The sequence below is a fragment of the Lutra lutra genome, chromosome 1, assembly GCF_902655055.1.
Source record: "Lutra lutra chromosome 1, mLutLut1.2, whole genome shotgun sequence".
NCBI classification, from domain to species: Eukaryota; Metazoa; Chordata; class Mammalia; order Carnivora; family Mustelidae; genus Lutra; species Lutra lutra.
The window spans coordinates 163157745-163180769 of NC_062278.1; the positions used below are offsets into that span (position 1 = coordinate 163157745).

A 23025-nucleotide genomic window follows, 5' to 3' on the forward strand; every position below is an offset into this window, starting at 1 on the left:
TGATTATAGTAATGTCTCAGTGTGGGGCTCTTCGATTTCCTTTTACTTGGAGTTCCTTGAGCTTCTTGGATGATTATATTCATGTCTTTCATCAATTTTAGACTTTTCATCTATTTTTCTTCAAATCTTCTCTCTGCCCCCTTTTCTCTTCCCTTTCTGGGACCCCTATGGTGCGTATATTGGTCCTCTTGATGGTGTCCCACCAGTTTGTCAGGGTCTGTTTGCTTTTTTCAATCTTTTTCTTTCTGTTCCTCAGCCTTGATAGTTTCCATTATCCTATCTTCAAGATCACTAATTCTTTCTTCTCCCTGCTCAGATAAGCCTTTAAATACCTCTAGTGAATTTTTCATTTCCCTACTCCATTGTGTATTTTTTTTTTTTATAAGAATCTTGTAGGTTGTCTCTATGTTGAGACTCATCCTGCAGTGTAAATGTAGGTCTTTTCTGAGACTTTCCCTGGGCATACAGGGTTACTTTCTAATTTTTCCCATATATGCTGTTGTTTTTGCATGTCCTCAGTCTTTAAGATCTGGCTCTCTAAGGGGGAAAAAGCAAAAAATGAAGAGAGGAAAAAGCACTGGCCTTTTAAATCCCTTGAAAGTCAAGTGGGGGATTATGGGGTTGCTTGAAACAAGGGCTGCCTGCCTATTTGTCTGTACCTCTGTGGTCAGAAGCACCAATCAGGGATCAGGGCACAGATCCCCAACACTTGGAGGACAAGGTCCTTTTTTGCCCACCCTAGCTCCAACAGGCTATGTGCTAGTTGCTCCAGAAAACCTGAACAGCTGCCTGCCACATGGCTGGATACATGTCACTATGCTTAGAGCTGAAATGGAGGGAAATTAACCACAATTACTGTCCAAGCCTTTCCCTGGAAGTTGTAAGTTTTCAATAGACTCCAGAGTTCCAAAATGGCTATATCAGATAGGTTCTGCAATCATTATCTGGTGGGGAGACAGATTTATGGTGCTCCTACTCTGACATCTTTCTCTATTTCAAAATTTTTAATTTTTGTTCTTTTTCCTGCTATTTCTGCAGGAATATGGTAACTCTTTCTCTTTTGCTTGGTCTTTTGAATGAACTTTATTCCTATTTGGTGGTGTTTGCTTTTTTTTTTTTTTAAATACTAAGCTTTCTGTTTATATGTCCCCAGGCATTTATGAAGAGATCATCTTGTTACCTTTCAAAAACTTTTTATAACTTCTGCTATTCAGTCCAACAGCTTTAAGAAAATTTCATACATATAAATTTACAAACATAGAGAGAATAGTATCATGAGTCCCCAGGGTCCCATCGCTAGCTTCAGCAGTGATCAACTCATAGCTAATATCCTTTTACCCAGATTCCACCAACTTCTCCACCTCCTATATTATTTCAGAGCAAATTCCAGGCATGTATCATTTCATCTGTGAATATGCCAGTCGATATCTCTAAAAAGATATGGATTCTTTAACATAATCACAATACGATCATCACATTTAGAAAAACCAGTAATCCTTAATATTAAATATCCATAATCCATAAATGATTGGAGTTTTTAAACTTAGTTTGAATGAGAATCTAAATAAGATCATGCTCTGCAATATTCGTTGTGTCATTAAATCCCTTTTGGTCTACGGGTTCCCTCTCCAGCTTCTTGTCCCCCTGTCCAGGTATTGAAGAAACCAGGTCACTTTTCCAGCACTGAAGTGCTTCTTAGACTCTGTGTACACTGGAATCCCCCCCTCCTGAACCTGCATTTCTGACAAACATGCAGGTGATATGCGTGCTAGCCTGAGGAGCAATGCTCAGCAGTATGTCCCCCATGCTTTTGCATTCCCATAAACTGGCGAGATCTAGTTGAGGAGAAAATATTGCGACCCAACAATTTTACATCGAAAGAGAACTAGTAGGAAAGGGTATCTTTTTATCCCAGTTACCCTGAGAAGAAAGAGAACAACAACGAAAAGCCCTCTGCCTCCACCACCACATCCATATAGCAAAAGAGGGCAAGCACAGCAGCCCTGTGCCAGCTGTAGGATCACACTTACCAGTTAAGGGGATGGAAGTGAAGGAAGTATTAAAAAAAAAAAAAAAGGTTATAATTGAATGCAATCATGTATCTTTTGGGACAAGTACCACTGGCCCTAAACATACCTACCCCTACAATGGGCATGTGTGGTTGGAAAAAAGTTGGTCCTGACACCCAGGACATGCTCTCTGATCCCAGGTGACCTGCATGAGCCCCACCAGTACCTGGAGGGGTGGGCTGTGTGTGAGCTCCATGTGGTCCCTCTGGCCACCTACCTCAGCCCCCCTCATACTCACAAGCTTTTCAGCCCTCCACCCCAAAGTCAGGGGAGTGTAGCCTGGAGGGCTCCTGAGGGGGGGGGGGGTGGCCTGCATGCCTGTGCTGGTGCATGTGACAAGCCATGGGACCCACAGTGGGCAAAGGAGCAGCAGCCCACGGGCCTTTGCTTAGGGTTGGGAAAACGTTGGTGAGTTCTATCAACAAATGGGGGAGGAGCCACAGAATCACCATGGGGGGTGGGAGGGTCCCTCGGGGCCTCCCAGGCACTGCTGAGGGAGTGGCCAGATGCAGCTGCCCATACTGGGTGGACCCATGTCAGCCCTAAGAACAGGGATTCTTGCTTGGGAAATCTCGACATATGATGGTCAGTGTATGCCATGATTGTGGAAGATTTTTATTTGGTATTATTCTTTTTTTTTTTTTTAAAGATTTTATTTATTTGTCAGAGAGAGGGAGAGAGAGCGAGTGCAGGCAGACAGAATGGCAGGCAGAGGCAGAGGGAGAAGCAGGCTCCCTGCTGAGCAAGGAGCCCGATGCGGGACTCGATCCCAGGACTTGGGATCATGACCTGAGCCGAAGGCAGCGGCTTAACCAACTGAGCCACCCAGGCGTCCCTTTATTTGGTATTATTCTTTAAGTTTGTTATTTCACTTAAAAATTGATTTTTGGAATTCTATTTCTAAATATATGCCCAAGGGTGCTTGGGTGGCTCAGTTGGTTAAGCATCTGCCTTCAGCTCAGGTCATGATCCCAGGGTCGTGGGATCAAGCCCTGCATTGGGCTCCCAGCTCAGTGGGGAGTGTTTTTCTCTCCCCTTCTGTCCCTCCCCCCTGCTTGTGCTATCTCTAATAAATAAAATACTTATTTATTTTATTTATTTATTTATTTATTTATTTATTTATTTATTTATTTGACAGAGAAAGGGAGAGATCACAAGTAGGCAGAGAGGCAGGCAGAGGGGGATGGGGAAGCAGGCTCCCCGCCAAGCAGAGAGCCCGATGCGGGGCTCGATCCCAGGACCCTGAGATCATGACCTGAGCTGAAGGCAGAGGCTTAACCCACTGAGCCACCCAGGTGCCCCAATAAATAAAATCTCTTAAAAAATAAATATATGCCCAAGAGAATTAAAAACATGTCCTCACAGAAACCTGTCTACGAATGTTCACAGCAGCATAATTCCCAAGAGTCAAAAGGTAGGATCAACCATACATCCATTTCAACAAAGTATGGTCCATCAACACAGGGAACTGTCACATAAACCTCCAAAAGAATGGAGTTCTGACAAATGCCGTTAACATGGACAGACCTTGAAAACATTCTGCTGAATGAAGAAGCCAGACACAAAGGCCACCACTGTATGGCTCCACATTTATGAAGTGTCCAGAACAGACACACAGTTGTGGGGAAGGAAAGGATGGGGAGTGACTGCTAATGGGGAATGGGTTCCTCTGGGTGATGGAAATACTCTGAAATGAGATGATGGCAATGGTTGTGCAATTGTATAAATGCCCTGAAAATTAATAAACTGGTTTTTTTTTTAAGATTTTACTTATTTATTTGAGAGAGAGAAAAAGAGCACACAAGCAGGGGGAGAGCCAGAGGGAGGGGGAGAGGATCTCAAGCAGACTTGTCACTGGGCATGGAGCCCAACACAGGGCTCGATCTTACAACCCTGAGATCATGACCTGAGCTGAAATCAAGAGTCCAATGCTTAACTGAGTCACCCAGGCGCCCCCTGAATTATGCATTTTAAAAGAATTTTATAGGTATGTGAATTATGCCTCAATAAAGCTGTTACTTATTTTTTCATAGTGTTGTTAAAGATCTTAAATCTTAGTCCTGCATCTCAGCAGCATCTCTGGTCCCCGGGCACACACTCTGTGGTCACAGCCCCTTAGCCCTCAGGACAGTGATGGGGCAGTGAGGCTCAGAGAGGTGGAGTTCCTGGAGCTGCGCTGAGTGGGCAGGGCCCTGCCGGTCCCCAATCCAGGGACAAGGAGGTCAACCAGTTGAAGCAGTGGGTCACCACACTGATGATGTCCATCACCAAGGAGGAGGAGACTGCCGCCGAGCTGGAGCTCAAAGCCCGAGTCTTCCACTTCGGCAAGTACAAGGGTGTTCAGGAGGTAGGCCCCCCGATCAGCAGCTGGAGGGCAGCAAGTGTGGAGGGAGTGCGGGTGACCCCAGGCCTGGGGCCCAATCCATTGATGAGCACATCTGGGAGCACCCAGTGCTGACCTCCCCACCTTCCAGGTTCTGTAGGGCTGATCGAGGGGCACTGGCTGAGAAGGCCCTTGGTCCCCCAACTGGAGTCATCTTGTGTATTTATGCCCCTTGGCCATTCAGCTGCCCAGCACACTTCCTCCGTTCCTTCCTTCTTTCACTCAACAAATACATCTGTTTCTTTAACACAAAGTGTCCAGAAGGTGACCCTGCCAGGAGGAAGAAGGCATGCCCCCAAGCCAGCCTGAAAGAGAGAATTCTGAGGGCACAGAGGGCCAAGAATGTTCCAGGGCACACTGCACACTCTTCCTGACAGTGCGCTGGGGGCATAGGCAGAGTCCCAGCTTCCTAATTCCCGCAAATTACTGTTGAACATCTGCCGTGTACCAGCCCAGGGCAGGTACGCAGGAGGCCATAGCAAGCAGGCTGGTGTACCCGCGGCCTGCCAGACCCCCTGGGTGCTGGCTGGGCCCCACTCCTGGCCTGAGCCTGCCTGTCTGCTATTCCTTACTCAGTCCTCACGCCCAGTCCATGTGGTAGGGAGTTACTTTCTAAATGTAAGATCAGGCTGAGAGGGGAGATCATCTGCCCCAGGCCGCACAGGAAGTCGCTCTCATGGGCCAGGGTCCTGTGGGGAGCTGAGGTCAGTGCAGGGCAGAAGAGGGCCCTAGAAGGGGGGACTGGGCCCCATGGACACACTGAGGCAGCTGGGGTAGAACCTCAGTGGTGGCTGGAGCCCTGGGTCTGGCTGACCGCAGGAGGGCAAGGGCAGCTCTGGCCAAGAAAAGTCCCAAGTGTCTAAGCTGTTTCTCCCAGGCTTTGCCAGGGCTCAGGGAGGGCAGCTGCATCACAGCAAGGGCACTGGGTGCGGTGGGCTGTGCGGCGGGGGGGCAGGCAGAGGCCCACGCCACCCCTCTGCCGGCCTGCCCCCCTCACAGGACAAGCTGCTGGAAACCCTGAACCGCAAGGTGCTGGACGTGTACCAGCAATGCATCGGCAGCCAGCAGGAGTCCAACCTGGGCCCCGTGCAGATGCTCACCATCATCGAGCACCACCTGGACGAGCTGCTGGAAAACCTAGAGCGGGTGCCCCAGATCAAGATAGAGCAGGCCGAGAAGGCCAAGGAGAAGGAGCGCCGCATGCGGTGAGAGCCAGGCCCCTGCCCCGCCCTGATGCGGTCTGACCAGCTGCCTCTCAACGCCCTCCACACCCCTGCTTCTGCTCTGGGCAGGCTCATGCCGGCCCTGAGGACAGAGGTCGGATACAGACCCGTCCTCAAAGAGCCCCCAAACCAAGGGAGACAGGAGCTTGGTGCTCCATGCTGAGAGGTCTTCCAGAGAGGACCCCTTAGTCTGGAGTGGGAGAGGATGTGGGCTCAGGGGGCCCAGAGCCAAAGTGAGGGTGTGGACAGCATGGCCTCACCCCAAGGACAAGGGACAGCAGTGGCCATCTTTCCTGCTGGATTGGGAGAGGAAGAGATCGGCATTGCCAGAGACCCGGGGAGGGAAGATGCAGACTCGGGAGGGAAGCCAAGGAAGCCCAGTTTAGCGGCAGGGGAAGGCAGGAAGACTTGGCAGTGTCAGAATGCTAGAAGCAGGCAGCATGGACCCACCCTCCAAGGGGTATGAGCAGATGGACCTAAGTCAGGAACCCTCAAGAACAAGGTTCATAGGCCAACCTGGCCTGGCAGGGAAGGGTGGAGAGGAGAGGGGGGTGTTCTCCTAGAGGGAGGGCCAGGGCCTGACTGAAGGCTGGATGTGAGGCACTGGGAAGCAGATCTGGGAGCTTCCCCAGTGCCTCCAGTTCTTAATCGTCTTGTGCTGCCCCTGCATCCAGACTCCGGGAGGAGAAGGTCATGATGCAGAAGCGGCTGCAGGAGGAGCGTGTGCAGCGGGCCCAGGCCCGGGCCCAGGCTGAGATCAAGAAGAAGGTGGGCAGGGTGGCCCCGGGGAGTCACTGCTGGGCAAGGGCCCCATGACCAGGCACTATGGGACTGAGAGGAGCTGGGGAACTACAGCCAAGCCTGGCTCCCCGTTTTGCAGCTGCTAATTGCTGAGGCACTGGGGGAAAGACGGGGCCATCCGAGTAAGGCCAGGATAGAGCAGGCTGTCCCGTTCCTGGCCCACCAGTCCTGCTGCCCCTTGGGACTGTCTTCCTCAGCAAGTCCTCCTGGGGCTGCCTGTCATCCTGCACATGCACTCCTGGGGGCGGTGACTGGCCTGGCTAGCCCCCTCCCAGTCCTTCCCAGGTGCAGCTCAGCCCCCATAGGGTCCCACCATTCCACCAACACTCCAGCCAGAACCCATCACTCCAGCTCATCCCCCATCACTAGGGTTTCCCCTGACTGCCCCATAGACAAAGGCTAGAGCAGCCACTTTCTTCAGGCCCTGGGAGCAGGAGGGGTGCTCCCTAAAGCAGGCCCGAGCCCAGATACAGCCTCCAGCAGACAGAGGCTGCTCTCTGAATAGAATAGCGCTCTCCATGCTGTCACATGGAGTCGGCAGACACTGTGGGGTCTCCCCTTAAATCCCTGGAGCAAAGGAAGCAGGCTCCTCTGTTTAGCCAGGTACTTGCCCGTGTGTTTGCAGGTGCGCCCCAACACACACACACACATCAAGGGGCGTGCAACCCAGGGAAAAGGCTCTGGAAATGCTAGGGAGGCTCACTCCCAAGTCATTTCAGGACAGCTCCAGCCCTGAGCCCGTGGGCTGATGGGGGAGGCCAGGACGTCCCTGGAACCCCACAGCCCCAGCTCCCTGGCTTCCAGGCACGCTCAGGACCTAGGCGGCGCCTTCGGATGCAGTGAGGCTTCGGGCCATAGCTCACAGAGTCCTCTTGCTCTGCAGAGAGGCAGGAGACTGGTGAGTCGCTCCCGGCCCCCAGCTCTCAAGGTGAAGGAGGAGCCTGAGCACGTGCAGACAGAGGAGGACAAGGATGAGGAGCTGCTGTTCTGCACCTAGCCTCCCGGCACCAGCTGGCCGCTCCACCCACAGCCCAGCAAGGACATGAGCAGGAAGCAGGGGCAGGGCGGGTGGGCCCGCGGCGGCTGTCACCCTATCGCCCTGTCGCCGTGCCGCTCCAGGCCTCCCACTGTACATTTCCTTACTCATGTGAAATAAACTCCCCCTCTTTGGTGGCCTGATGGCCTGTTTAAGGAGGCAAGCTGGTTCCGATATCCGTACCCCCTCCTCTAATTCCTGAGCCCTAGGCCCATGGTTGAGGAAGGAGCTCATCTGGCCCTCAGGTAAGGTGGCTGCGTGGAGACACGAAGGCCAGTTCCACACTGAGGTGTGAAATGCGAGACAAGAAAGGAGGCAACAAGCTAGGCGGGTGAGGGGGTTCTCGCTACTGACTGAAAACAAAACATGACATCCACACTATACACACACTCCCATGAAGTAAAGCCAAGTAACGCCATCAGTACATGACTGGTACAAAATTTTTATTCATTTGTACTAGAAGTTGGGCCCGTGGTCACCACAGAACTCAGTGCCCAGAAAACTGACAGCCAGTACCAGTCATATCAGTGGTGGACATTCCCAGGAGAACGTTCTGGGGAATGTTCCAACCACCCAGCCCAGAGAGAGCATTCCTATGGCCCGGCCCCTCGTCCCAACAGAAGGACAGGGCAGTGCGGCCACTAGGCGACCCAGCCCCCAAGACCACCCTGGCAGGCAGGCTGGCTCCTCATGGAGGGAGGGGGCTGCTGGTGACTTGGAGGCTGAGGGGACAGGCAGACAAAACTTTAGTCTGTGACACAGCACAGAGTTCTGTGGGTAAAAACCATTTCTGACAGGGCCCGAGTTCTCCCTGGGTGGAGAAGTACCTGGAGAGACAGCACCTCAGAGGAGGAGGACAGAGATAGGACTCACCACCAAATGCTGGGGTCATTCCCAAAAGCCAAGGCCAAAAACTCAAGAAATGAAGAAACAAAGAACAGGCAGAGTTTGGACAATTCTAAATTCAAGAACCAAAACAGCATCTGGATCAACATAGGCCTCAAAGGTACATGGCAAAAAACAGCATTTCTGAGTGACCCCATGGCCAGTCCCACTAACAAATAAATATGTGCAAGGTTATTGGCTCGCCTCCTGTGCAAGACAGACCACACTCCGTAAAAATGCACGGCCACACAGAACATGCACGTGTGCAGCCTGGACAAGCAGACACACCATTCTCGCTGCCCCACACGTCATGTTCAGGACTCAGACCGTGACTTTAGAAACCATGGACAAATTAGTATTAAACGTGAATACCCAAATACAGAATTTAGAAAAACGTAAAGTTTACCTCAACCATCCATCCCCAAATTAGGAGCTTTACATTTGGCCTCCATGCAGAGGGGTCGCTAACCCAGTGTGCCCCTCTTCACCCCCATCTCCTTCCCCCTCACACAAGCTCCCCTGCCTGCTCTGCCAAAACAGGGATTCGAATTTGGCTTCACTGTGACAACGGGACCACTTCTGCCCCTCGGGCTGACAGAATCAGCCCAAGCACAGCCACCACCCCAGGGGATGGGAACCAGCCTGCTAGCTCTCAGAAAGGGGAAAGAGTTTCTAAATCTTTCTCAGGCCAAATGCTGAAGCACGGAAGGTGAAAGATCCCATCTGCTTTTACCACAGATGAAGTCCTATCTGACTAGGGAATCTGTACTCCACCCTACCTCCTGCCTAAGTCTCTTCTCATGCAGCAGGGGCTCCATGGCTTCACTCAAATGGGACAAGGGACATCCTGGTGCAAAGGCATGTGCTTGGCCCTGAGGGCAGGCCTTGCCTCATGTTCCTATAAGGTGATTTCCATGAATACTGCCCCAAACCGGTTCCTGATAAAACGTACGAAAAACATTTTTGAGAAGCGAGCCCAAAAGTCTTCGAGGAGCTCAGTGAGCCTCCTGAGCAGAAACCTAGTGGGATCTCCCCCAGGCCTGTAAGACCACCTAACGGAGTCTCAGGGCCACTGGCTGGAGGCGCGGCCCTTGGGTCCCTGGGGCAAAGGGCCGCGGTCACTGCAGGTCCCGAAGGTTGATGGTGCTCCCCGCACACTGCACGTCCTCAGGCCCGACAGCCCCTCCAGTTGCAGGAAGCACCTCCTGAAAAACCAAGCAGAGTAGTGAGGAGCAGAGCCGGGGACCGGGGCAGTGCAGGACCACCTCCCAGAAGGCAGCAGGGCGGCCACACACGACCAGCATCACAATCTACAAGGCCGGCCAGAGAGGGGACCTCCCACTTTCCTAAAGCAAACTGTTTTCCCCTTATTTTCACATATATTCCTTGAAGAAAGAAACTTGAGTGTAAACAAAAAGGCAAAGTGAACTTAATGCTACTGTGTTCTAGGTCTCCTCGGAAATGTCCTTGTTCAATTTATAGCCCTTCCCCGTTCTGTGTGGGGAAGCTCCTCTCTCAGTTCCTGACTGCCTGTGGTTGTCATCGATGGCTGCACGACTGCCCACCCAGCCCACCTCCTCGTGCTGGAAGACCATGCCCCCAGCATTATCTTTGAGGCGATGGCAAACCTCTTTTGGCCAATTATGTGTACACTGCCACATTTCTTTAAGAATGATCTCCTGTGTGGGAATACCAGGCAGAATGGAGTCGACATCCGTGAGGTTTTCTGAATACACGATCCCAAACTGCACTGGAAGGAACCCCCACTCCAGCTGCCTGGGACCCCCACCCACACCTCTGTCTACCAGCGCTTTACTCGATATTTATTTTTGACCTTTTAAGGAAAACATTCAACAGCCCAATTTGAATACAAGAAAACTAAAATTATATGTGGTCTTTTAAAAATACATATTTAGGGCTGAACTGTTAAAAATTTGAAAAGCTACCTACTTTATTTTATAGCCAAATCTGAATTACCTATTGCCACCAATACATGGTTTATGCACTTACTTAAGCAAACTAACTCTCCTGCATCTGTTTTCCCATAGGTCAAAAACTTGGCTGGCCTAGGGATGCCTGGGTGGCACACACAGTTGAGCGTCTGACTCTTGGTTTTGGCTCAGGTCTGATGTCAGGGTTGTGAGATCGAGCCCCATGTCCACTCCATGTTCAGTGCAGAATCTTCTTGGGTTTCTCCGTCTCTCCCTCTGTCCCTGCCCCCCGCCCCAAATAAATAAATCTTTAAAAACAAACCCTGGCCAGCCTATTTCCCATAGGAGAAAGTGACTAGAAATTTTTTTTATATAGTCAAAGAGCATTTTATTTTATTTTTAAAAGATATTTGTCAGAGAGAAAGAACGCACAAGCAGGGGAGCAGCAGGCAGAGGAAGAAGCAGGCTTCTTGCTAAGCAAGGAGCCTGACATGGGACATCCTGGGGTCATGACCTGAGCTAAAAGCAGCTGCTTAACTGGCTGAGCCACCCAGGTGTCCCGTGACTAGAGTCTCTAAATAGAAAATATTTCAAGTGTATTAAATTTCACCTTATTTACAAAGAGGAGCTAAAAGGGGGAGCAAACCTGAGCTTTTTTCTTGGTCTTTTGTTCCTCGGTCATTTACCCACCTTTTCTAGAAAGCAGCAAAACGTCCCGGCCACCAACCCGGTGAGTGTCCACTAGAGCCCCACCTCAGCAACAAGCCTCAGAAAGCCAAAAGCTTCCTGACAGTCTTACTAACAGACCCAAAGAGCTGTAAGGCATCCAGACCTGGAGGACATAGACTGGCAAATCGACAGCGAACAGGGGGTGGAGGGCGGAAGGCTGCGGGCTGAGAACCGATGATGAGGCTGCTTCGCCTGAGGGCTCGTCCTGGGGAGGCAATGGCATGTTTCATTTATCCAGCACAGCAACATTCCTCACTCCGGCCTGAGGAGTCCCCGTCACTCTGATACACAGCCCCTGGATTCCAGGCGAGGCCACACAGGGAGCCCGGTGAGGCCTGAGGACCCAGCAGTCACTGGAATCAGGGGCTGGGGGCTATTTACCTTTCCTCCTGGTCCTCAGTCTCTCATCTTGTTCCCAGCTTAAGGCCCGTACCACCTGCCATCTGGTTGCTCCCTGCTCCCAGGCCCCTTCCCTGGAACTCCCCCATATTCAATACCTCCCCTTAGCCTCGGCCTGAATTTCCCTCCCGTAGGCTGCTCCTGAACTCTGGCGGAGGCTCGCAGCAGCTCTCCAGTGGCTACCTCACAGCACACGAGAAGGCCCACCTCTGCCCCAAACCACAGTCAAGCTGGAAGGGACAAAAGATCACCAGTCTCTGGAGAGAGGGAGGCACATAGGCTCCTGATAATCATGCAAGTAAGAAAAGGGACACTATCTAACCTTTTAGCTTTCACCTGCACACCCAGCCCATGGCGGCCCACGGCCCTGCCACTCAACTCCTGATGCCACCGCCCCCATCAGCCAAGCCCTTCCCTGGCCTCAAGAACCTTCTGTGCCAAGCACTATCATCCCCACTTCACAGATAATAAAACCGAGGCCCGGAGTACTTAAGTAACAAGACAACACTAACTGGTAAAGGGAAAGGTAGAGAATTGAAAAGTGAGTTCTCTCTGCCTCAAGGCTCACGCCTTCAACTGGATGTCTTAAAGAGCAACTTCTCCCTTTCCAATGATTGCCTTTTCTGCAATGTATTAGCTTCCTTGAAGTTTCCGTCAGAACCTCCAGTCCTGCCTTCCCCACATCTCACCTTCCAGCCATGAGCACGTTCAGAAGGGCTCTGCTGCTCCTCCCCCCACCTCCACAGCCCCCGTCTCAGGGGAGCCCTGGCCTCTCTACTGCTCCAACACCCTGGCCCCACACCTGGAAAGAAGAGACCTGTTTTCCTGCTCACCTCTGCAGACCAGTCTTCCAACCCCCACCAAAAGCTCACATTAGCTTCTTGTTTTCTGTAAGAGCAAGGATGCTCACTGGCCCCATCTTCCAGGCCCTCCCCAAGCTCCACCTAGGCCATCCACCCTTTTATACTCTTCATAACCAGCTTGGTCCTATCTCCTCAACAAGCCTCTCCCAGGACTACATACCCCCAGGATCTGGCCACCCTCCTCTTTGGAGTCAGCTTGGCACTCAGAAGTCCTTGGGTATCTGTGCCTTCCCAGGCCCATGGTATTCTACGGCCCCAGAGTACCATGAACACAGGAGACGCTCAGGGACGAGGTGGCAGTGAGATCAGGCCAGGTCAGAGCTACATAGCCTCAGCTTCTAAGCCTCTTCTCTCCCCAAACAGTCCCAACTCATTGTCCTTCTGCTGGACCCTCAAAAAGGACACTACAGACAAAGGTGCCCACAGAGCTGCAGTCAATGTGTCCGGTGAGCATTCACGGGGTGGCTGCCAGCTGCAGGCACCTGGTAGGCCCTGGCACAGCCCAAGAAGTGGCTGGCCTGCCCTCGAGGGGCTCATTTTGTAGAGAAGAAGAGCAGGTGAGGGGGTAGGGAGCCAGCATCCTTAGCACATAAAGACTCTATCCTCGGCACACTGCGGATGCTCCCCAGACACAGAAGAGCCAAGCTGCGTGAGCAAAGCCCCTTCACCCCAGCCCTGAAAAGAGCAGTGGGGTCTAGGGAGGGGCAGGGCTGTGCCAGGTGTCCCGTGGCTCACTGCTCACCTCATGGGGACACAGAAGCGTCAATCCTAGTAAAGACAGAAGCTCAGACCAACAGAGTAGGACAGGGCGGGAGGAAGGGGGGAGCTGGGGTGATGGAGACATCATCCAGGACTTAGGACGTCAGAAGCAGCGTGGGGGGCAGTTCCTGTGGGGATGGAGCACTGGAGGGTGGGGGCTCTGGGAGATGCGGCCCGAAGCGTGGCCCCTGCTCCCACCCTGTGACCAGCATCCTCCGGGCTCACCGGCTCTTACCTGCAGTAGCTGTAGCTGAACGCACTGCACTCCGGCTGCCGGAGCTGGTGCTGGCTGACCTCCACTGGGCACCACAAGGTTCCCACACAACCAGCCAGGTTGGCTCGTGTGCAAGTGAGTAGGACTGACTTTGCCACCTTTCATTTTCCTCTGAGTGGACCCTGAGGCTCCTACGATGAAAAAGACAAACCAACACATGCAGGGTACCGTGCCTCACGGAGGCCACGCTCTGCGGACACAGCCTCCCCATCGTCACTGTGCACAGCCCTGCGGGCTTCAAACTAGTCAACAGGGAGAGTCACGGGCTTCAGAGGCGGGGAAAAAACAAGATTTTGATACCGTAGCAAACTCACAGATGTGTCTTCTGGACGCTCAGCGATCAGAACCCCAGTGCCCATTTCACGGGGGCAGAGGCTCCTCCTTACCCTGCAACGCCAAGAGCTGCAGGCACATGGGAGATCCCCGACTTGGTGGAGCTCAGATAGCGGGCAGGGCTACACAGTCGCAGAAAAGGAACAAGGGAAGGAAGCCAGCCACCACATCCCACCTCAGGCCCCTTGGTGTGTGCTCAATAAGCCACCAAATCCCTTGGGCTGTTTTCTGTCCAGCTTCCTCCTCAAAAGTCATCGCCCCGTCAATCTCATAAAAACATACTTTTAAAAAAATAATAAAGTACAAAGAAAAATCAGAACAATCCAAACACCCAGAAAAGGTTTCTCTGACACACGTGCTTTGTGAGCAGCGCAAAACCCCAAGGACAGCGGCCTGGATTCAAATCCTGGCTCCACCCCTGACTCTACTACCTGACCTTGGACAAGCAACGTAAGCTCTCACCTCAGTGTTCCCTACCTGTGAAATGGGAACAACACTCCCTACCACAAAGTTTTGGGAGGATTAAGTAGAGATTTGATGCAAGTTGAGAACAGTGCCTGGGTCCTAGTAAGCGCCAAGGAATTTCAGGTGCTGTGACAGCTGTGGCCGGAGAGCCCGGGACAGGCATACATGAGTGACTTCATAAAGACCATTTTACAGTGAACATCGTACAAGGTAACAAGGATAAAAGCATCTGATTTTTGTTGAATTTAATGAAATGAAAAGGAACAAGTGAAACTGAAGGCTGTTCTGAACTTCTAGAAAACACGTCTTCGTGAAAATGTCTAACGACTTGATGTTACAGGGAAAAGAGGAAACACATGAGAGGCTGCATTCTCTGTGTACGTTTCTGTACTCGAAGTTTCCATTTTAAACAGGAACAGCTGACTCTGACACAAAGGACAAGCCGCCTCTGTCAGAGCAAGTTCTTGACACTAACACCAGCTCCTCTACCTCAGGGAGCCCAGTGCTCTCCTGCTGGCTTAGCTTCGGCCGCCATCCATGCTTCTCCCCACTGCGGTGCAGCTTCCAGCTGGCAGACGGGCTGGGACAAGGGTGAGAGGCTACAGCCTGGGATCCACTCAGTAAGGAACTCCTCGTCACTCGCTAGTCTCCCTACACATGCACGCTACTCCCCTCAACTCTGGCTTTTTCCCTGAATGTGTTGTTGGGCTTTGAAGTCTTTTATCCCCTAGCACCTTCCCTGTGATAAAAACAGGTATGTAAATTAAAATTCTAGTTTTAACAAAAACTTATAAATATACATTCCAGGAGTTGAAATCTTCATGTGAAAAATCAAGTTACTGTTGCAATTATTAATAACACAAGCCCAGCGGGAATAACCAAACCTAGCAGAAACAAACCAAACGGTGATGGAGTATCGAAAGCTTAGAATGCATAGAGAACAGCGTGACTGCCTGTTTTCCAGGAGGCTCATGGGGCTGGGGGACAGTACTACTCATTGCTAGACTCAGACGCCTTTTGCCAAATAAAAAAGTATTTTAAATACAATGCTCGTGTGCTTTAAATGTCATTTCATCACAATCGCAGCACTCTGCAGCTGCAGCTAAGGGAGCACAAGGCCTCGGAGCCCACGCAGCACCAGCAGTCTGCACTGTCAGGACAGTGCTCCTTCCCCCCGAAAGGTCTAATTCCATTTTTCAGTTCAAATAAACATACTGAAACATGGTTCAAGGGATATTATGAAAGCCACTATGAAATCAATGAAGGAAGGCATCAAGTGATGCACCATTTTAAGCTACTTTTAAAAGCAATATTTAAATATGTACATTAATGCTTATTATTACTGAGTTTTGTAAGATTAAAAACCAGGTCATTCTGAGCCATTTCTCGTCTGTCATAAGGATTCGATGAAAGCTGTGTAGCTCATACTCTGCGTTACCTACGAAGCAAGAAGAATGATCAAAGCCTTGTGTCCCTTTACTAGCTGTGTGCTAGCATGTATGCTACGCAAACGATGGGGAAATTAGGTAAAAACCATGTCAACAACATCAGAAATAGACACCACTTAATTTTGCTGAACATCAACGTTACGGGCTTCCATCACAAACAGTATACACTGCTGAAAAACGAGTCAGTGACGGGAACATAACTGTGTTTTTGTTAAAGGGATGTAAGAGGCAGTAGTTTGGTAACAGGAAGGAAGACAGACTGCACCTAGAACACTTGATGACACATCATAGGCTAAACTGTATTAGCTAATTACTGTATGAGCACACGTGTCATCACGTTCTCTTTACAGCCTGTCCCTTCATCTGGCACCTGACACTCTGGTTACTCCTGCAGATGCCACAGTTCCACTGAGAATCACTGCCCCTAACCGCAGGTGCTCTGGGACCTTCTGCGGTTAACAACTCCTCCCGATGATGAAATGTTCCCAGAGCTAAAAGGAACTGCTCGGGCTTACATATACCGCTGCTTTCATGGGACTCCCCGTAAAAGCAGCTGCTGCTAGGACGAGAGCAGAAGGGTGGGAAAGGTAAGGGTTGACCCCACCCCCAGGGCCCCCCTATGCTGTATCTCACCTCAGAACATCTCAACATGCCCGCCTAGGAAAACCAGTGCATGAGGGAGGCCAAGCTGGCAACAGAGCCACGAGGCGGTCTTGATGCCTGCATGAATGGATCCATACAAGGCACCTCCCTGAAGCCATCACTCTGAAGTGTCCTGGGTCTGGGGCTCTGGAAGATTGTGTTTATATGCGCCCAGGGGGTGCTGCGCCACAGAGAGCTTGGTGGTGGGGAAGGACTCACTGTCGTGAAGGAAAGGTGGACAGGAGAACCTGCAGAAGTCCTGGGTCCTAAGTCTCTAAGGTTACGAACGGAAGACCGCTATGGGAAAGCGGACTCCCTTCAGACTAGCCATGCTCGCCTCCCCTTCAAAGTCTTCTAGTGCACCCAAGGTCCCAGAGTTCAGGCTGAGCACTGCCCATTGGCACCCTGAGAAAGCTGCGAGTGAAGAAGGCAGGGCCGGGAGAGGAGAACGAAAGCTGATGCACTGAGTGCCCTGCACCTGGCCTCCAGACTCCCTGCTCCGGAGAAAAAACACCTTGCTGACCTGCTGCTGCCATCGGGGCAGGGTGTTGGGTTACGTGACCCCAGACGGAACATTGTACCATCTGACAGTGTGCCATCACCGTGTACAATGTCTGAAAATCACACCATTCCAGAGTTGGCTACACAAGCCACCAAGCTACGGATGCCGGAGGGCTTAAAGCTGACACACGGCCTCTACACAGGACCCTACAATGGCCATGCAGGCATCCTCACTAGTAAAAGATGTCACGGCACTGCATGTAACGTGACCAACTTAACCTACAGACCAATGTCAAGAAACATAAAAAACTTCCTTCTCACTCACAGTAGAAATCCAGAAAACCTTAGAGGGCAAATCATCTTCAAATGAACTGAATTTTGCTTTAGTAATCTCAACATTTACCTGAAACACTGGATTGTGCTCGATAACCTGAAAGAGCAGGGAGAGGACAGAAGGATAAAGCTGGCCAGCAGGTCAGCTTCTGGCTAAGAAGACCTAAAAGACAACCCTATTTGGGCATGAAAAAGCCAAGCGAGCTGGAGTACGCCACTACGTGCCCCAAGTCCCCAAATCACGGGTGCACCACGCTGCAGCATGACCATGACCAGAATCAGGTGAGGGCTCAGGCGAAGGGCTCTGCCGGCATACCTCCCGAAGTCGCTCCTAGGCTGACAGCTACAGAATCCAGTACCACCCCAAGCATGTGGCCTCCTCACCCCCGGAGGGCTCTGCGCTGAGTATGGTCAGCTCTCTATCCTGCATAATACGGGCTGCAATGGCTCACTTGCTCCCCCCACCAGGTGTGCAGGAGGGGCCTGATAACCTTGGGCTCTGCTGGGATCCTCACTGAACCAGAAAGCACAGTGACCTGTCTCAGTAACTATTCCCCAGTTCTCCGAGGGATGGGAGGCTGGCCCCATTATGTATCCTGGATGGTGGAGGGCACTGGAGCCTAACCCCTTCATAGTTCCTGAAGTGGTCTGTCCTACACGGCTAGTAAAGAATAAACCACAAACATGTATTTATTCACACGGAAAAATAGTCATGTTTAAAAGCAAAAAGCTGATAAAAATATATGTATATCATTTCTTAAAAAAAAGTAACAGGTGTAATTTATACACATGGGAAAATGTTCAACATCGAAAAGCCAGAAGCGGTTTTCCCTGGGTGGTGGAACTACGGTGGGGGCGGGAAGAAGGCGTGTACGAAATCACCATTACTTTTCCCGAAGAGTAAACCCACGTTACCAGAACCACTGACAGGCTGTGCAGCCTTCGCTTACTGGCCCGCGTGCCTCTGCTCCGGCTGTCCCCAGCTGCCTAGATGGCCTGTTCCCCGGCAGAGCACCGGCCAGAGCACTTTCATCTCCAACACTCCTCAGCAGGCCTGCATCACCAGCACAGTGGTCTCCCTGACCCATGCCCTCTCTTTTTTGAAGTCTGCATGGAGATTTTAACAAAGTTATTCTTCCAGATGAACTTAAAATGGACAGGTGGTTTTTTTTTCTTTTAAAAAGTTCCTTTGGGATTTTAAAGGAACTGAATAAAAGATGTAAATTGACAGAACAGAGTGTTTCATCCAAATATATAATAAGCTGTGGACAGGGCCTTATCCAGGCCCAGCCTATATGTCACTGGTGAAACTGAAATACTTCAGTACTTCTATGGCCACTATGAGTGAGATCTATTTTTCATTACTGTTTTTCCAATTACTGTAATAGAAAAGCTACTCCTGTGATATATGCAAACACTTTTTGTACAATTAGCTACTTAGTTATCCTTATTTATAATTAAGTCTATCCCCTTGGGTTTTCTAAGCCCAATAATCATCATCGATAATCACATCTTCCTATTTATCGTTTTTTCTCTAAAGCTTCCATAAAAAATGTCCAATACTGTTGAAGTGTCAGCTTCGCTGCCTCTTCCGATTATAACGGGAACACATCGCCTCACTGAAAATAATGTTGACTGCTGTTCTAACTTGCTCTCTATTATTACGGAAAACTTTTTTAGTTCCTAGTTAAGGTTTATGATTTTTAAAAATCAGCGATGATTAATTTTCTCAACTGCCTTGTTCAGAATCAGTGAAGATGGCAGGGTTCTCCTCCAGCTTCCTGATGTGGTAAATTACATTGACAGCTGCTTAACCTTGGCCCACCTGCAACCCTGGACCAGCCCTAATCATCCGGAATCCAGGTGCTAATATGTTACCCGGGAGTTCCACGTCCGCTTCACTCGCTGAAGGGGAAACACGCTGTTCTTGTGTATTGTACAGCTGACAGGCTGGTTGAAGGCTCTGGAGCTGGTCAGCCTGGGCTTCTACCCCCAGCGCAGTCACCCATCAGCTGTGCTGCCCCCATCAACTGCATCTCTCTGTGCCTCGGGTTCCTCATCCAGACAACGGGGTATGTGCACCTGCGTCTTGCAGGCTTGCCGTGAGAACCACACTGGGTGTACAGTCAGCTTGAATTAATGCCACCCCTCTGTCAGATGCAGCAAGGGGTATGCTTACTGAATGGCTGCTACTTGACATGTATCCGGTGATTAGCTGTCTCTTCATGCTTTATCATTCTTTCAACAAATATCAACTGACTCTTTACTCCACTGGTACAGGGCTAGAATGGTGAGCCTTACCATGAAGCCTACAACTGGGTACCTGTGTCCTAAGTACAGCTGTTTCCCAGGGACACAGAGATGGGCCTACAATCCACACTCGATGATGAAGCCCAACAGCATCCTGGAAACAGAAGGGGCCGGTGGTGGCAAGAGGCCTTGGAAAAGGTTTGGGTAACACTGCAGCCATAATGCAGTCACGGCCCTGGAGAAACTGCTCATGTTAGGGGAACCATCAGGGTCCCATCAGGGCCCCAGGAACACTCAAGCTACTGCACCCAGAGGGATGTCATGCCGACATGTATACCAGTGACGGTGCACTAAGGAGCAAACACCCTAGTCAGTATGGCCCGTAGGCACCACCACCCCCAGAATCCAGAAGAGGGACCGTACACATAAACCAGAACTATGTCAGGGGCTGCCCATCAAGAACTGAGACCACGGGGGAGATACAGCCATTGTGATAAAACTCCCACTAAAGTGGAACGAGAGCAAGGTCCTGGTTCCCCCTTCCTCCCTCCACCTAATCTCCTGCCAATGCTCCCACTAGCCAACCCTGGCTGGGAGCCTAGGAAAGACAGTTCCTGAGGCTGTGAAGGTCAAACCAGCAAGGCGGGAAGGGTGACTCAGACTTCACAGAAAAAGGCTGTATAGGAGCTCCCAGGGGGACAGGCTATGGGACAGAGTACATCCCCAGGTGCCATCCATAGTTCAGGACAACCAAAGCACATATATTAGGCCAAGGACAGCAGGCCGGGGCTCCCAGGGCACCGTTCCCACCTCTGTCAGCTGAACTGTAAGAGCTAGGGGCCCAAAACCACATAGACACAAAGCCCTGCCATTGTTTTCCTTATCCTGCTCCAACACGAGGCTAACTAAAGGTACAGAAGTATGTGTTGTGATGAGCAAAACCTACATGGAATTCAAGGAAGCACTGGGTCCTCCAATCAGCAGTGGGCTGTTTGACAAGAGTCCTCGAGTGTAATCCACATGACTACCTAGGAAGGCGGGTCCTGTACCGCCTCCTGTAACAGAGGATGCTGCTGCAGCCAGAGGGCCGACACTTGCCCAAGACCATGAGACCGCACGAGCAGACCTCAACTGCATTCCGGACTCCTGAGTTGGTGCTCTGATCCCCAGACACTGCCACCTGGCACCATCCCCACAAATCACCTCACGTGGCAGCCGAACTCTCAAATGCATGGCCAAGCCAATCACATCTTTCGCCAACAAAGGCCTCCTTCTCACCGGGGTTAGGGACCTGCCAGGGAGGGCCCTCAGCAGGCTTCCACACTCCCCTGGCAGCGAGATGAGAGGACCTACAGGCAAACAGGCATCTACCAGGGAGACAGAAAGGAAGTGAGACATGCACTTCAGCAGGGAATAGCACAGGGCAGGCACACAACTAACAGAAACCAAAGTGACAGCTGCTCGTCAGTAAAGGGCGGGCCTAGAGGACCAGGACTGAGAAAATGCGTATCACCAGCTCACTGTCCCAGTGCAGGACACCTCTCAACTCACAGCCGATTCAGGGATAGGAGGCCACATTTCCCCACCAGCATAACAGCAAGATGGCTGCCACCACGCCCCTGTATCCTGCTTCAGGAGATCTCTGGCTATGCCAGCCCTCAAAACCACAGCTCCAGTCCAGGGACCACACGGACCCTCAGCCCTATGGGAACAATGACCAGAGATGGCTGTGGCCCTGGCCACAAGTGCACCGCCAGGAGACTCACTCCACAAAGAGCTGCTCAAGGCAAACATGCTGTGCTTACTCTAGCCTGCAGGGTCTAAGCCTGGCCAGGTGAAGGCCAGCAGTGCAGAGGGAACCACCACGGACAGCTAGAGCAAAGTCATCCAGTACCTAAAAGCAAAGACCAGACCAGACGGCCTCCCCACAGCCTCCAAGCCACTTTGCATGCTGTCACAGGCCCCATCTGTCCTCCAGAGTACCTAAACAGAGTCCACAGGGTATGAGAAAGCCCTGAGAGATTTGGACACACACTTTCCCATACCATCAGAGGGGGCTTTCTCTGGCTGCAGTCCAGACTCCCCATCTACCAGCCGGGGAGCTTCATGACACCCGAGTTCACAATCCACTCTTTCAGAAGTGGCTGTGTGAACGTTCCCAGAATTCTCTTCTAGAAAAAGAGTTACAGTTGCCACCGCTCCCCAGTTAATGGATAGCCTGCATAGGGGCCTTCCTCCTGTCTCCCTCAGTGCAGCTCTTCTGCTCTCAGCATGGCAGCAACAGGAAGAAATGGGAGGAGCCTGGTGATATATGCCCCCAAATTTTTGCTTTAATGTGAGAAAAAAATTTTTTTAAATATATATGTATACACACTATAAAAAATAGATCACGGACTTAATTTCATGGCTCAATCCAACCCAATTATTCAAACATTCACGTGGCATAGACTGACCAGTGGCACCAAGCAGGTCTATCAGCTCCCCCTCCATCTGCATGCCCACCTTCCCGTGCTGGACAAGCTGGCGAGGCTACGGGAGCCACAGAGGGGCCCTGCCCCATGCTGTCTGGCCCCTCTGCCTGCTCCCTGCTGCTCTCATCATCCCTTTCTGGGCAGGGAAACCAATTCCAGACTATTCCTGTCTCAGTTTACAGGGGAAGCAGCTGGAGAGCCCACCCAAGTGCCTTGGGTGCAACCCAAAAACCTCCACTGGTACACTCCACCCCAGGGTGGGACACAGGGGACCACTGTTCTAGTTCCCACTACTTAGATGGGAGTGGTTAATATTTATTTTCTAATTATGTAGTTCATGTGTTTTCATATACAGAAAATGAAAATGATGAAAAATGATTTAAAAACTCAATCTTAACACTCAGAAAAAAACTACTAACCCTGCAAGGGTATGTGTTCTATCATTTTTGTTTCTGTGCAAATACATACACAAATGTGTCTACCGACAACACACCCAGCTTTTCTTATGAACGCGAACTTACCAAAAATATGCACCAAGTGTGCCACTTTCCTGGCAGACACGAGTGATATTTAGTAATACACAGCTCAGCACTGGGCAGCAGCTGGCACATGTCTGTTGACGTAGATCCCTGGATATTTCCTTGAGATAAGTTACAACACAGTCATTTCACGACTGGACATTACGTGAATCTTCTGGCTCTTGCAAACAGTATCAAGTGACCATCCAGAAATGTCACACTGCATCCCCATGTTCCACGCGCACCCCTGTGGGCTCTGGGTTTCCTTGCCTCTGAGCACCAAGCACATCCCCTCTGCTTCCTCATTTGTTGGCCGCCTTCTGCACAGTGCCTACTCATGTCCTGTCCCCATCTTTCCTCTTACTTCATGCTGTGTACACTCATTTAAAACCTTTCAGCGTCCACTGATCTCCAAGGCCTGGCCCCCTGCTCTGCTCTGCTCTGCTCTGGGCATCCGCACCCTCTGAGCAGTGAGCACACTGGGGGAGTGGCTCTGGCGGCCCAGCTGTAGAGCAGGCTGGTAGTTAGTCTCTACCTTAGGGAGCTACTGTGAAGATACACAAGCTAAATCACGTAAAGCACACAGATGAGGGCAAAGCAAGTGTTGGCTATCCGGACAGCTTTCCATGCTTTTAAAAAAAAACCCTGAAACCTCTTGTCTTCTTTCTTTATCCTGTATGGAATTTTAATCTCTTTTTCCCAAAAGGCCATT

At 51.0% G+C, this 23025-nt stretch overlaps 2 protein-coding genes across 12 annotated transcripts in view; one reads left to right on the forward strand and one right to left on the reverse strand.

Annotated features, from left to right (window-relative positions):
* Positions 1-7685, forward strand: part of CFAP100 (cilia and flagella associated protein 100) — a 51175-nt gene extending 43490 nt beyond the window's left edge. For all 5 annotated transcript variants that reach the window (XM_047742815.1, XM_047742828.1, XM_047742820.1 and 2 more), the window contains 4 exons: positions 4281-4416; positions 5452-5657; positions 6350-6443; positions 7360-7685. In XM_047742815.1, the coding sequence (XP_047598771.1) occupies positions 4281-4416; positions 5452-5657; positions 6350-6443; positions 7360-7473 (550 nt within the window). In that variant the 3' untranslated portion in view covers positions 7474-7685. The remainder of the gene's footprint in view (positions 1-4280; positions 4417-5451; positions 5658-6349; positions 6444-7359) is intronic.
* Positions 7686-7934: 249 nt separating this feature from the next.
* ZXDC (ZXD family zinc finger C) overlaps positions 7935-23025 on the reverse strand; it is a 38333-nt gene continuing 23242 nt past the window's right edge. For 2 of the 7 annotated variants that reach the window (XM_047742757.1, XM_047742749.1), the window contains 3 exons: positions 13314-13483; positions 11161-11262; positions 7935-9602 (listed from right to left, as the gene is read on the reverse strand). In XM_047742757.1, coding sequence (XP_047598713.1) covers positions 9516-9602; positions 11161-11262; positions 13314-13483 — 359 coding nt within the window. In that variant the 3' untranslated portion in view covers positions 7935-9515. Of the gene's footprint in view, positions 9603-11160; positions 11263-13313; positions 13484-19397; positions 19675-22316; positions 22436-23025 lie in introns of those variants that run through there. The other 5 variants (XR_007129589.1, XR_007129588.1, XM_047742789.1 and 2 more) reach the window with 3 other exon arrangements.